This window comes from Agelaius tricolor, unplaced genomic scaffold (genome assembly GCF_023055355.1).
Source record: "Agelaius tricolor isolate 1412-34295 unplaced genomic scaffold, bAgeTri1.0.p SCAF_142, whole genome shotgun sequence".
NCBI classification, from domain to species: Eukaryota; Metazoa; Chordata; class Aves; order Passeriformes; family Icteridae; genus Agelaius; species Agelaius tricolor.
In genome coordinates, this window is record NW_027269402.1 from 100,698 (window position 1) to 114,032 (window position 13,335).

Here is a 13,335-nt window from a genome sequence, read left to right on the forward strand (position 1 = left end):
TCCGTGTTTTTCCCCTCAGAAATCCCCCCCTCCTCCAACTCCAAAATTCCCAAAAATCCCCAAAATTTTCTCCCCAAAATCCGGGATTTTCCCACCAAATCCCCCAAATTTCCAAGACCTACTTTTCCCTCAGGCTCTCAAAACTTCGCTTTTTTGGCTCAAAAAGTTTTTACTACAAAAAAACCTTCGCAAAAAAACAGCGTTTGTACAAAAAAATGACATTTCCCCCTACAAATCCTGGATTTCTGTAGGAACGAGGCGCCAGAACCCCAAATTTTGGGGCACCCGCAACCCCAAAGATCCCAAACCCAAAGTTTTAGATTTGCAGGGACATTTTGGGGCAACAGGACCCCAAATTCGGCGATTTTGGGGTTTTTTGGACCCCAAACTCCGCGATTTTGAGGATTTGAGGATCCCAAACTCAGTGATTTTGGGTATTTTGGGGTTTTTGGGGTCAGCCGTTGTGTTTCTGCCTCTTCCAGAAGCGTTTGACATTGAGGTGCCCCAGTAACCCCAAATTTGGTGATTTTTTGACCCCAAACTCGGGGATTTTGAGGATTTTGGGGTTTTCAGGGATCCCAAACTCTGGGATTTTGGGGTTTTTGGGGTCAGCCGTTGTGTTTCTGCCTCTTCCAGAAGCGTTTGACGTCGGGGTGCCCCAGTAACCCCAAATTTGGTGATTTCCGACCCCAAATTTTGTGATTTCGGGGTTTTTTGGACCCCAAACTCCGCGATTTTGAGGATTTCGGGGTTTTCAGGGATCCCAAACTCCGGGATTTTGGGGTTTTTGGGGTCAGCCGTTGTGTTTCTGCCTCTTCCAGAAGCGTTTGACGTCGGGGTGGCCGGCGGGGGTGACGACCATCAGGCGCCGCGCGGGGTTCTCGAACACCAGCACGCCCAGGGCCCGGGCGTGGTCCCGCAGCACCTCGAAATCCACCTGGGACAGGAACTGGTTGTACAGCACACCTGGGGGGGGACAGAGGGAGGGGACAGTGCCAGCGGGGCGTGGCAGCCCTTTGGGGGCACCTCCCACCTCGGGGACATCCCCAGGGTGGCACCTCCCACTTTGGGGACATGGCCTGGGTGGCACCTCCCACCTTGGGGTGGCACCTCCCACTTTGGGGACATGGCCTGGGTGGCACCTCCCACCTTGGGGTGGCACCTCCCACTTTGGGGACATGGCCAGGGTGGCACCTCCCACTTTGGGGACATGGCCTGGGTGGCACCTCCCACCTTGTGGTGGCACCTCCCACCTTGGGGACACTTTCAGAACCCTCCAGGGACACTTTGGGGACACCTTGGTGGCATTTGGGAGCACTCTGGGGACACCCTGGTGGCACTTTGGGGACACCTTGGGGACACTTTGGGGACACTTTGGGGGCACTCTGGTGACACCCTGGTGATATTTGGGGACTCCCTGGTGGCACCCTGGGGACACTTTGGGAACAATTTGGGGACACTTTGGTGACACCCTGGGGACACCTTGGTGACACTTTGGGACCATTTTGGGGGCACCCTGGGGACACCTTGGTGACACTTTGGGACCATTTTGGGGGCACTTTGGTGACACTTTGGGGGCACCCTGGGGACACCTTGGGGACACTTTGGGGTTACCCTGGTGGCACTTTGGTGACACTTTGGGGACACTTTGGGGACACTGACCCTCCGAGAAGCGCAGCCGGTCCCGCTCGAGCTCCCAGAGCCGGATCTGGTCCGTGATGGTCGGGGGCAGCACCGGGCTCTGGGGACAGGGACAGGGACACAGGGACACCATGGGGACACGGTGGGGACACAGGGGACAGGGACACCGTGGGGACATGGGGACAGGGACAGGGGGACAGGGACAGGGACACCATGGGAACACGGGGACAGGGACACGGACAGGGGGACAGGGACACCATGGGGACAGGGGACACGGATGGGGACACACAGGGGACACAGGGGGACAGTGGGGTACCCCAGGAATGGGACCCCCAAAAGATTTTTGACACCCCATAAAGGATTTGGGATCCCCAGAATGGATCTGGGACCCCCCAGAATGGATTTGGGACCCCCAAAATGGATCTGGGATCCCCCAAAAGAATTTGGGACCCCCCATAAAGGATTTGGGACCCTCCAAATTCAGGCCCCCTGAAGGATTTCGGATACCCAAAGGATTTGGGACCTCCCATAAAGGATTTGGGACCCCCCAAAAGAATTTGGGACCCCCCCATAAAGGATTTGGGACCCCCCCCAGAATGGATTTGGGACCCTCCAAATTCAGGCCCCCTGAAGGATTCCGGATACCCAAAGGATTTGGGAACCCCCAGAATGGATTTGGGACCCCCAAAAGAATTTGGGAACCCCCCCATAAAGGATTTGGGACCCCCCAGAATGGATTTGGGACCCCCCAAAATGGATCTGGGACCCCCAGAATGGATCTGGGCCCCCCTTTGGGGTCCCCTCACCTGTTTGGCCATCACGGGGTGGGCGCGGGTGCGCAGGAAGTGAATGATCTGCGGGGGAGGGACACCACCAGTGTCACCAGTGTCACCAATGTCACCAATGTCCCCGTGTCACCAATGTCACCATGTCCCCAACATCACCAGTGTCACCAGAGTCACCAATGTCCCCCAATCCCAATGTCCCCAACATCACCAGTGTCACCAGAGTCACCAATGTCCCCAAATCCCTGTGCCACCAATGTCCCCAGTGTCCCCAACATCACCAGTGTCACCAGAGTCACCAATGTCCCCAAATCCCCATGTCCCCAACATCACCAGTGTCACCAGAGTCACCAATGTCCCCATGTCCCCAATCCCCCCAGTGTCCCCAATGTCCCCAATCCCCCCAGTGTCCCCAATGTCCCCAATGTCCCCATTGGTGTCCCCATTGTCACCTGCTCGGCGGTGATGCCGTTGGCGATGGCCGCCTGCACGCTGTCCCCAATGTCCCCAATCCCCCCATTGTCCCCAGTGTCCCCAGTGTCCCCAGTGTCACCTGCTCGGCGGTGATGCCGTTGGCGATGGCCGCCTGCACGCTGTCCCTTGTCACCTGGGCCACCACCAGGTTGGGGAAGCGATAGAGGAGCTCCGAGAAGAGCGCGATGAGGGCGACCTGCAGCTCCGAGTCTGGGGACAGCGCGGGGACATTGAGGGGACATCGGGGGGATTGGGGACATTGGGGACATTGGGGGGATTGGGGACAATGGGGACATTGAGGGGACATCGGGGACATCGGGGGGATTGGGGACATTGAGGGGACATCGGGGGATTGGGGACACCGGGGACATTGGGGGGATTGGGGACAATGGGGGCATTGGGGACATTTGGCGGGGTTGGAGATATTGGGGACATTGGAGCCATTGGGGACATTGGGGACATTGAGGGGACATTGAGGGGATTGGGGACAATGAGGGGGCATTGGGGACAATGAGGGCATTGAGGGGACATTGGGGGGATTGGGGTCATTTGGGGGGGTTGGAGATATTTGTGACATTGGAGCCATTGAGGGGACATGGAGGGGATTGGGGACATTGGGGACATTGATGGGGACATTGGGGACAATGGGGGCATTGGGAGGATTGAGGGCATTGGGGACATTGGAGGGATTGGGGACATTGAGGACAGAGGGGACATTGGGGGGATTGGGGACATTTGGGACATGGGGGACATTGATGGGGACATTGGGGGCATTGAGGGTTGGGGACATTGAGACACAGGGAGGACCGAGGGTGACAGGGAGGTGGCAGGCAGCGCCATGTCCCCAAGATGTCCCCAGGGGTGTCCCACAGAGTGACAGGGAGGTGTCAGGGCTGTCCCCAAGGTGTCCCCAAGGTGTCCTGGGTTGTTCCCAGCTGTCCCTCAGGGTGACAGGGCTGTCCCCAAGGTGTCCCCAGGTGTCCCCAGGTGTCCCCAGGTGTCCCTCAGGGTGACAGCGCTGTCCCCAAGGTGTCCCCAAGCTCTCCTGGGTTGTCCCCAAGTGTCCCCAGGTGTCCCTTAGGGTGACAGGGCTGTCCCCAAGGTGTCCCCAAGGTGTCCCCAGGTGTCCCCAAGGTGTCCCCAGTGCCACCTGTGTAGGCGTAGATGCGGTAGTTGGTCTCCACCAGGATGAAGCCGTGGCCGTCGGGCTCTGTCCCCAGCGCCGTCCCTGCTGTCCCCAGCGATGTCCCCAGCGCTGTCCCCAGCGATGTCCCCGCTGTCCCCGAGGCCAGCGCGATGGCCAGCCGGGTCGGGTAGAAGCGCCGCGACTTCCGCTGGGGACAGCGTGACCGCAGTGTCCCCAAGTGTCCCCAGGAACTGTCCCCAAGTGTCCCCAATGGGCCAGGAGCTGTCCCCAGTGTCCCCAAGTGTCCCCAGGAACTGTCCCCAGTGTCCCCAACGTCCCCAGGAGCTGTCCCCAACGTCCCCAACTGTCCCCAAGGGGCCAGGAGCTGTCCCTGAGTGTCCCTGAGTGTCCCCAAGTGTCTCCAAGGGGGCAGGAGCTGTCCTTGAGTGTCCCTGAGTGTCCCCAGGAGCTGTCCCTGAGTGTCGCCAAATGTCCCCAACTGTCCCCAATGGGACAGGAGCTGTCCTTGAGTGTCCCTGAGTGTCCCCAGGAATTGTCCTTGGTGTCCCCATGTGTCCCCAAGGTGCCAGCAGCTGTCCCCAGCTGTCCCCAGGTGGGACATGAGCTGTCCCTGAGTGTCCCCAAATGTCCCCTGGTGTCCCCATTGAGGCAGGAGCTGTCCCCAGTGTCCCTGAGTGTGCCCAGGTCAGTCCTGGCACCTCCCAGTGTCCCCAAATGTCCCTCCCAGTCCCTCCCAGTGTCCCCAATGTCCCCTCCCAGTGTCCCCTCAATGCCCTCCCAGTCCCTCCCAGTGTCCCCAGTATCCCCAGTGTCCCCAGTCCCTCCCAGTATCCCCAGTGTCCCCAATGTCCCCTCCCAGTATCCCCAGTGTCCCCTCCCAGTCCCTCCCAGTGTCCCCTCCCAGTGCCCCCAAATGTCTCTCCCAGTGTCCCCAGTCCCTCCCAGTGTCCCCTCAATGCCCTCCCATTCCCCCCCAGTGTCCCCAGTGTCCCCTCCCAGTGTTCCCAGTGTCCCCAATGTCCCCTCCCAGTGTCCCCAGTCCCTCCCAGTGTCCCCATGTGCCCTCCCAGTGCTCCCAGTGCTCCCAGTTCACCTTCCTCTGGAACACCAGCCCGAACTCGCGCAGGTGCTGCAGGAAGGTCAGCAGGGACTCGCTCATGCCCTCCACCGAGTAATCCTGCACCAGTCGGGACCAGTTTGCACCAGTTCGCACCAGTTTGCACCAGTCGGGACCAGTTTGCACCAGTTGGGACCAGTTTGCACCAGTTTGCACCAGTTGGGACCAGTTCACACCAGTTCACACCAGTTCGCACCAGTTCGCACCAGTTCGCACCAGTTCGCACCAGTTCGCACCAGTTGGGACCAGTTGGGACCAGTTCGCACCACTGACCTCCCAGTTCGCTCCCAGTTCATCCCAGTTCAGCCCAGTAACCTCCCAGTTCAAACCAGTTCATTCCAGTGCGCCCCCCAATCCCCTCCCAGTTCATCCCAGTCCCTCCCCAGTGCCCCCCAGTCCATCCCAATTCCCCTCAATCCCCTCCCAGTTCATCCCAATCCCCTCCCAGTCCCTCCAAATCCCGTCCCAGTTCATCCCAGTCCCTCCCAGTCCATCCCAGTTCCCCTCAATCTCTTCCCAGTTCATTCCAGTCCCTCCCAATTCATCCCAGTTCATCCAAATCCCTTCCCAATCCCTCCCAGTCCCTCTCAGTCCCTCCCAATCCCCTCCCAGTCCTTCCCAGTTCCCCTCAATCCCCTCCCAGTTCATTCCAGTCCCCTCTCAATTCATCCCAGTTCCTCCCAGTTCCTCCAAATCCCCTCCCAGTCCATCCTAGTCCCTCCCAGTTCATTCCAGTCCCTCCCAATCCCCTCCCAGTCCTTCCCAGTTCCCCTCAATCCCCTCCCAGTTCATTCCAGTCCCTCCCAGTTCCCTCCCAATCCCTCCCAGTTCCCTCCCAGTTCATCCCAGCCCATCCCAGTCCCCCCCAATCCCCTCCCAGTCCCTCCCAGTCCCTCCCAGTTCCCATCAATCCCCTCCCAGTTCATTCCAGTCCCTCCCAATTCATCCCAGTTCATCCAAATCCCTTCCCAGTCCATCCCAGTCCCTCCCAATCCCCTCCCAGTCCTTCCCAGTTCCCCTCAATCCCCTCCCAGTTCATCCCAGTCCCTCCCAGTCCATCCCAGTTCCCCTCAATCCCTTCTCAGTTCATTCCAGTCCCTCCCAGTTCCCTCCCAATCCCTCCCAGTTCATCCCAGTCCATCCCAATCCTTCCCAATCCCCTCCAGTTCCTTCCCAGTCCCTCCCAGTCCCTCCCAGTCCCTCCCAGTCCCTCCCAATCCCCTCCCAGTCCCTCCCAGTCCCTCCCAATCCCCTCCCAGTTCCCTCCCAGTCCCTCCCAGTCCCACCTTGCCCAGGGTGGAGAAGCTCAGCTGGAACAGGAAGGACAAAATCTCCACCAGGTCCATGCCCCGCGCCTGGGGAGGGGCACAGGGGGGGTTTGGGGGGGTCCCGGCGCTTTTGGGGAACCCCCCCCAAATTTTGGGATTTTTGGGACCTCCCCGAAATTTTGGGAAATTCCCCGGATTTGGGGAAAAACCTCGAATTTGTGGAAAAAAACCCCCAAATTTTAGGGAAAAACCCAAATTTTAGGGACCCCCCACAAATTTTAGGACCCCCTCCCCGATTTTAGGGACCCCCCAATTTTTGGGGAACATCCCCAGATTTTGGGGGAAAAACTCAAATTTAGGGAAAACCCCAAATTTTAACGGAAAACCCCCAAATTTTAGGAACCCTCCCCAGATTTTGGGGACCCCCTCAGATTTTTTTGGGATCCCACCCCCAAATTTTGGGATCCCCCCCCAAAATCCCACAACGAAGCTCCAAACCCTGGTGGGGTCACTCTGAGCCACGTTTTGGGGCAAATCCCCAATTTTTTTTTAAAACTCCCAAAATTTTAGATCTTTTAGGGACCCTCCCCATTTTTTGGGGACCCTCCCGAGTTTTAGGACCCCCCCCAAATTTCGGGATTTCCCTCCCAGCACCTCCCGGTTGACAAAACCCCCAAACCCGGGCGTCGTTTTTGAGGTAAATTCCGGGTTTTTTGGGGACCCCCACAAATTTCTGGGGTTTTGGGGCTCCCCGAACCCGAATTTTGGGGGATTTTGGGGCTCCCTGACCTCGGCCCCCTTCAGGTACTGCAGGATGAAGAACCAGAGCTGGGCGGGGGTGTCGAGCAGCAGGAACTGGAACCCGGCCGAGGTGATGCAGGGCGGCTCCCCCCCCTCGCTGGGGACCCCAAAAAAATGGGGAGGAGGTGTCAGGAAAACCCCAAAATCTGCAGGAATCACCCCAAATTCACAGCACCCCAAAATCCAAACGAATCGGCCCAAAATCTTCCCCAAAATCCCCCCTAAAATCCAATTCAATCGGCCCAAAATCCTCCCCAAAATCCAATTAAATCGGCCCAAAATCCTCCCCAAAACTCCCAGTTTCCCTCACTGGTGACCCCAAAATTGGGGACGGGCCCCAAATTCCCCTCAAAACACTCCAGGACCCCCCAAAATTCCCTCAAATTCCCCCAAATTCCCCCAAACCTCTTCATGAGCCCGGCCTGCACCAGCAGCTGTGCCAGGTCCTGGCTGACGGCCGCGCTTGGGGACCCAACCATGAAGTGCAAAACCACCTAAAAATAATAAAAATTCAGCCTCTTTGGCACCCCAAAACCCCCCAAAATCCCATAAAATGCCTCAAAATCCCCCAAAATGTCCCAATTCCCACCTCCCAGCGTTCCTCGGCGTACTTGTCCAGGGCGGGAACGTCGCGGGCATGCCGGTCCGGGCCCAGCGGGGCCGTGTCGTCTGACCAGGCCTTGCCCCTGCCAGAACCCCAAAAACGCGGCCCCCGGGGGGGTCAGCACCCCAAAAAACCCCAAAAACCACCCCACAAAACCCCCAGAACCAGAAAGTCCCAAAATCTTCCCAAAATCCCCTCACGAATCCCCATTTTCTGGTTGCTCGGCCTAAATTCCCACACAGGCCTTGCTGCTGTGGGGCCCCCCAAAATCACCACCCTCAGGGGATCTGGACCCAAAAACCACCCCAAAAAACCTAAAAACCACCCCCCAAAACCCCCAGAACCAGAAAGTGCCAAAAGTGTCCCGAAATCTCCTCACGAATCCCAATTTTCTGGTTGCTCGGCCTAAATTCCCACGCAGGCCTTGCTGCTGTGGGGCCCCCCAAAATCATCACCTTGAGGGGATCTGACCCCAAAAACCACCCCAAAAAACCCAAAAACCGCCCCCCCAAAACTCCCAGACCCAAAAAGTCCCAAAATCTTCCCAAAATCCCCTCACAAACCCCGATTTTCTGGTTGTTTGGCCTAAATTCCCACACAGGCCTTGCTGCCGAAGGACCCCCCCAAAATCACCACCCTGAGGGGATCTGGACCCAAAAACCACCCCAAAAAACCTAAAAACCACCCCCCAAAACCCCCAGACCCAAAAAGTCCCAAAATCTTCCCAAAATCCCCTCACAAACCCCGATTTTCTGGTTGTTTGGCCTAAATTTGCACACAGGCCTCGGCTCTGAGGTAACCCCCAAAATCCGCAATCCCTGAGGGGGTTTAGACCCCAAAAAAAACCCAAAAAAACAAAAAGCCCCCAAAACTGCCCCCCAAAACCCCTAGACCCAAAAAAATCCCAAAAGTGTCCCAAAATTCCTGATTTTCTGATTGTTTGGCCCAAATTCCCACACGAACCTGAGCCCTGCAGGACCCTACAAAATCAGTCTATTTTCCCCCCATTTATTCTAATTTTTTTTCCCCCATTTCTCTTCATTTCCTCTCTTTTTTTTTTTTTTTTCTGATTTTTCCCCCTATTTTTCTGACTTTTGTCCCATTTTTTCTGATTTTTCCCCCCATTTTCCCCCTCATTTTTTTTCTGATTTTCCCCCTATTTTTTCCCCGTTTTCCCTCCGTTTTTCCCCATTTTCCCTCCCATTTTTTTCTGACCTTCCCCCCCTATTTTTTTCTGATTTTCCCCCTATTTTTTTCCCCATTTTCCCCCCCATTTCCCCCCTCATTTTTTCTGATTTTCCCCCCATTTCTCCCCTCATTTTTTCTGATGCTCCCCCCCATTTCCCCCCTATTTTTTTCTGATTTTCCCCCTATTTTTCCCCATTTCTACCCCCATTTTTTCTGACTTTTCCCCCCTATTTTTTTCTGATTTTTCCCCATTTTCCCCCTATTTTCTCTGACTTTTCCCCCCTATTTTTTTCTGATTTTTCCCCCTATTTTTCCCCATTTTCCCTCCACTTTTCCCCCCATTTCTTCTGGTTTTTTCCCCCATTTTTTCTGTTTTTTTCCCCCATTTTTTCTGGTTTTTTCCCCATTTTTTTTCTGTTTTTTTCTCCCATTTTTTCCTGTTTTTTCCCCCCATTTTTTCCTGTTTTTCCCCCCATTTCCCCCTCACCCCCCCAGCAGGGCCACGCGCAGGTTCTGTCGGAAGTTGGGGTGCAGGGCGACCCCCGGGAGCCCCCCCGGGAGGGTGTGGGGGTGCCACAGGCGCAGCTCCAGCAGCACCTCCTGGCTCTGCTGCTGCTCCCTGAAACACAGAGGCCACAAAATCACCCCAAAATCACCGAAAATCGCCCCAAAATCACAGAAAATCGCCCCAAAATCACAAAAAATCACCCCAAAATCACAGAGAATCGCCCCAAAACAGCCCCAGAATCACAGAAAATCACCCCAAAATCACCGAGAATTGCCCCAAAACAGCCCCAAAATCACAGAAAATCACCCCAAAATCACAGAGAATCGCCCCAAAATCACCCCAAAATCACCGAGAATCGCCCCAAAACAGCCACAAAATTACACAAATTGCACCAAAATCACAGAAAATCACCCCAAAATCACCAAGAATCGCCCCAAAACAGCCACAAAATTACACAAATTGCACCAAAATCACAGAAAATCACCCCAAAATCACAGAGAATCGCCCCAAAACAGCCCCAGAATCACAGAAAATCACCCCAAAATCACAGAGAATCGCCCCAAAACAGCTCTGAAATTACACAAATCACCCCAAAATCACACAAAAAACAGCCCAAAAAATACCCAAAATTACCACAAAATAGCCCCAAAATCAACCAAAATACCTCAAAACTTTCCCTGAGACCCCCAAACCGCCCCAAAATAGCCCCAAAAACGTCCCTAAATCACCCAAAATTCCCCCAAACCCCTCCCAGGACCCCCCAAAATCGCCCCCAGCCCCATTCCCAGGGCTCCTTTTTGACCCAAAACCACCCCCCAAAAACCCCAAATTTCCCCCTCAGGACCCCCCAAAATTCCCCCAAATCCACCCCAGGACCCCAAAATCCCCTCAGGGACCCCCCAAACCTCCCCAGGACCCCCCAAAATCGCCCCCAGCCCCATTCCCAGGGCTCCTTTTTGACCCAAAACCACCCTCCAAAAACCCCAAATTTCCCCCTCAGGACCCCCCAAAATTCCCCCAAATCCACCCCAGGACCCCCAAATCCATCCCAGGACCCCCCAAACCTCCCCAGGACCCCCCAAAATCGCCCCCAGCCCCATTCCCAGGGCTCCTTCTTGACCCAAAACCACCCCCCAAAAACCCCAAATTTCCTCCCAAAAATCCCCCAAAATCCCCCTGAAATCCCCATAAATTCCCCTAAAATTCCCCCAAATCCACCCCAGGACCCCCAAATCCACCCCAGGACCCCCCAAAATCGCCCCAGCCCCACCTGCTGTGCTCCTTCTTCACCCAGAGCCCCACGGCCGCCTGGGGCAGGGGCTGCTCCAGGAACAGCATCCGCATGATCCCGGCCTGGGCCAGGCCTGGCAGCTCCCTGGGGGCAGAATTTGGGGGGTCAGGACCCCCAAAATCACCCCAAAATCACCCCAAAATCACCCCAAAAACCCCACCCCAAAAAACTCCCAAAATCCCATCAAAAACAGCTCAAAAATCATCAAAAATGGCCCCAAATCCACCCAAAATGGCCCCAAATCCCAGCCTGGGCCAGGCCTGGCAGCTCCCTGGGGGGGGAAATTAGGGTTAATTACAATTAATTAAAGGTTAACTAGGGTTAATTGGTGTTAATTAATCCACCTGAAGAAGGCCAGGCAGGTGACACAGGGTTATTTTGGATTATTTAGGTACAATTAATGATTAATTAAAGACTAATTAACACTAATTGGTATTAATATTAGCCCACCTGAAGACAGCCAAGCAGATGGCACACGATTATTTTGCTATATTTAGCTTTAATTTTGGTTAATCAGGGCTAATGAAGGCTTAATTATGGATTAATTAAGGATTAATTAGTATTAATTAGTGTTAATTAGCATTAATTAGCCCACCTGAAGACGGCCAGGCAGGTAGCACAAGGTCACTTAGGGTTATTTAGATTAAATGTTGGTTAGTTAGGGTTAATAAAGGATAAATCAAGAGTTAATTAGTATTAATTAGCATTAATTAGCATTCATTAGCCCACCTGAACATCACCAGGCAGGTGGCACGAGGTCATTTTGAGTCATTTAGTTTTAACGTCGGTTAATTAGGGTTAATAAAGGATAAATCAAGGATTAATTAGCATTAATTAGCATTAATAAGCATTAATTAGCGCTAATTAGCCCACCTGAAGACGGCCAGACAGGTGGCACGAGGTCATTTAGGGTTATTTAGATTTAATGTTGATTAATTAGGGTTAATAAAGGATAAATAAAGGATTAATTAGTACTAATTAGTATTAATTAGTGTTAATTAGCCCACCTGAAGACGGCCAGGCAGGTGGCCGGGTGCCCATAGAGCCGGTCCAGCGTGGGGGGGCTCAGCCCCCGCAGGAACTCGGGCAGGTTCTTGCACTGCAGCTGCACCCGCGACATCTCCAGGGTTACACACAGGATACACCTGGGTTACACATGGGACACACCTGAGTTACACCTGAGTTACACCTGGGTTACACCTGGGTTACACCTGGGTTACACCTGGGTTACACCGGGGTTACACACGGGTTACACCGGGGACAGGAACTCGGGCAGGTTCTTGCACTGCAGCTGCACCCGCGACATCACACCTGAGTTACACCTGAGATACACACAGGTTACACATGGGTTACACAGGGGTTACACCTGGGTTACACACGGGGTTACACCGGGGTTACACACGGGTTACACCAGGGTTACACACGGGGTTACACCGGGGTTACACAGGGGTTACACCGGGGACAGGAACTCGGGCAGGTTCTTGCACTGCAGCTGCACCCGCGACATCTCCAGGGTTACACCTGGGTTACACCTGGGTTACACCTGGGTTACACACGGGTTACACACGGGGTTACACCGGGGTTACACCGGGGTTACACACGGGTTACACCGGGGACAGGAACTCGGGCAGGTTCTTGCACTGCAGCTGCACCCGCGACATCTCCAGGGTTACACCTGGGTTACACAGGGGTTACACACGGGTTACACATGGGTTACACAGGGGTTACACATGGGTTACACCTGGGTTACACCGGGGTTACACATGGGTTACACCTGAGATACACAGGGGTTACACCGGGGACAGGAACTCGGGCAGGTTCTTGCACTGCAGCTGCACCCGCGACATCTCCGGGCTTACACCTGGGTTACACAGGGGTTACACAAGGGATACACCGGGGGTTACACCTGGGTTACACCTGAGATACACCTGGGTTACACCTGGTATACACTGGGGTTACACACGGGTTACACTGGGGTTACACTGGGTTACACACGGGGGCACCTCCCCTAATTATCCCCTGAAATCCCCACTCCCACTTTGCCCCCAATTAACCCAAATTAACCCAAATTACCCCAAACCCCCTGATTAACCTCAACGACCCCAAACCTCCAATTAACCCCAATTAACCCCAATTAACCCAAACCCCACAATTACCCCAAACCCCCCAATTAACCCCAATTAACCCCAATTACCCCAACCCCCCCCAATTAACCCCAATTACCCCAAACCCCCCAACCTCCCCAATTAACCCCAATTACCCCAAACCCCCCAATTAACCCCAATTAACCCCAATTACCCCAAACCCCCTCGCTGCCCTCCAGCCCCCGCCGCCCCCCAGCCCCGATTTCCCCCCCAAACTCCCCAAATTCCCCCAAATTTGCCCCAAAATCCGCCCCAAACACTCACCCCACGCCGCGGCCCGCGGCCACGCCCCCTTCCCGCCGGGGCCACGCCCCCAATCGCAGCTCCCGCCCTTTTCCCGGTCACGTGACTCCATTCTCGTCCTTCC

At 55.1% G+C, this 13,335-nt stretch overlaps 1 protein-coding gene across 7 annotated transcripts; it reads right to left on the minus strand.

Moving 5' to 3' along the window:
* Positions 1-252: 252 nt before the first annotated feature.
* On the minus strand, positions 253-13,324 carry GTF2H4 (general transcription factor IIH subunit 4). 7 transcript variants are annotated; one of them, XM_071420448.1, is made up of 14 exons: positions 13,233-13,324; positions 11,832-11,969; positions 10,804-10,908; positions 9,513-9,644; positions 7,823-7,919; positions 7,639-7,727; positions 7,222-7,330; positions 6,451-6,519; positions 5,141-5,224; positions 4,051-4,234; positions 2,980-3,110; positions 2,448-2,495; positions 1,663-1,741; positions 253-966 (listed from the first exon to the last, which is right to left on the minus strand). In XM_071420448.1, the coding sequence occupies exons 2-14, from the start codon at positions 11,942-11,944 to the stop codon at positions 794-796; spliced, it is 1,413 nt and encodes a 470-aa protein (XP_071276549.1). In that variant the 5' UTR covers positions 11,945-11,969; positions 13,233-13,324; the 3' UTR covers positions 253-793. The 7 variants fall into 7 exon arrangements, 6 of the variants coding, with proteins under 6 accessions (XP_071276549.1, XP_071276548.1, XP_071276546.1 ...); XM_071420447.1 differs by having other exon boundaries at positions 11,832-12,146; positions 13,233-13,279; XM_071420445.1 differs by lacking the exon at positions 13,233-13,324 and adding an exon at positions 12,281-12,702 and having other exon boundaries at positions 11,832-12,190.
* Positions 13,325-13,335: the final 11 nt, after the last annotated feature.

Coding starts and splice junctions, on each gene's coding strand:
- GTF2H4 (XM_071420448.1), bottom strand. CDS start 11,944: ATGTCGCGGGTGCAGCTGCAGTGCAAGAACCTGCCCGAGTTCCTGCGG. Junction 9,645..10,803: donor GTGAAGAAGGAGCACAGCAG/GTGGGGCTGGGG, acceptor TCTGTGTTTCAG/GGAGCAGCAGCAGAGCCAGG. Junction 1,742..2,447: donor ACCCCGTGATGGCCAAACAG/GTGAGGGGACCC, acceptor CCCTGTCCCCAG/AGCCCGGTGCTGCCCCCGAC.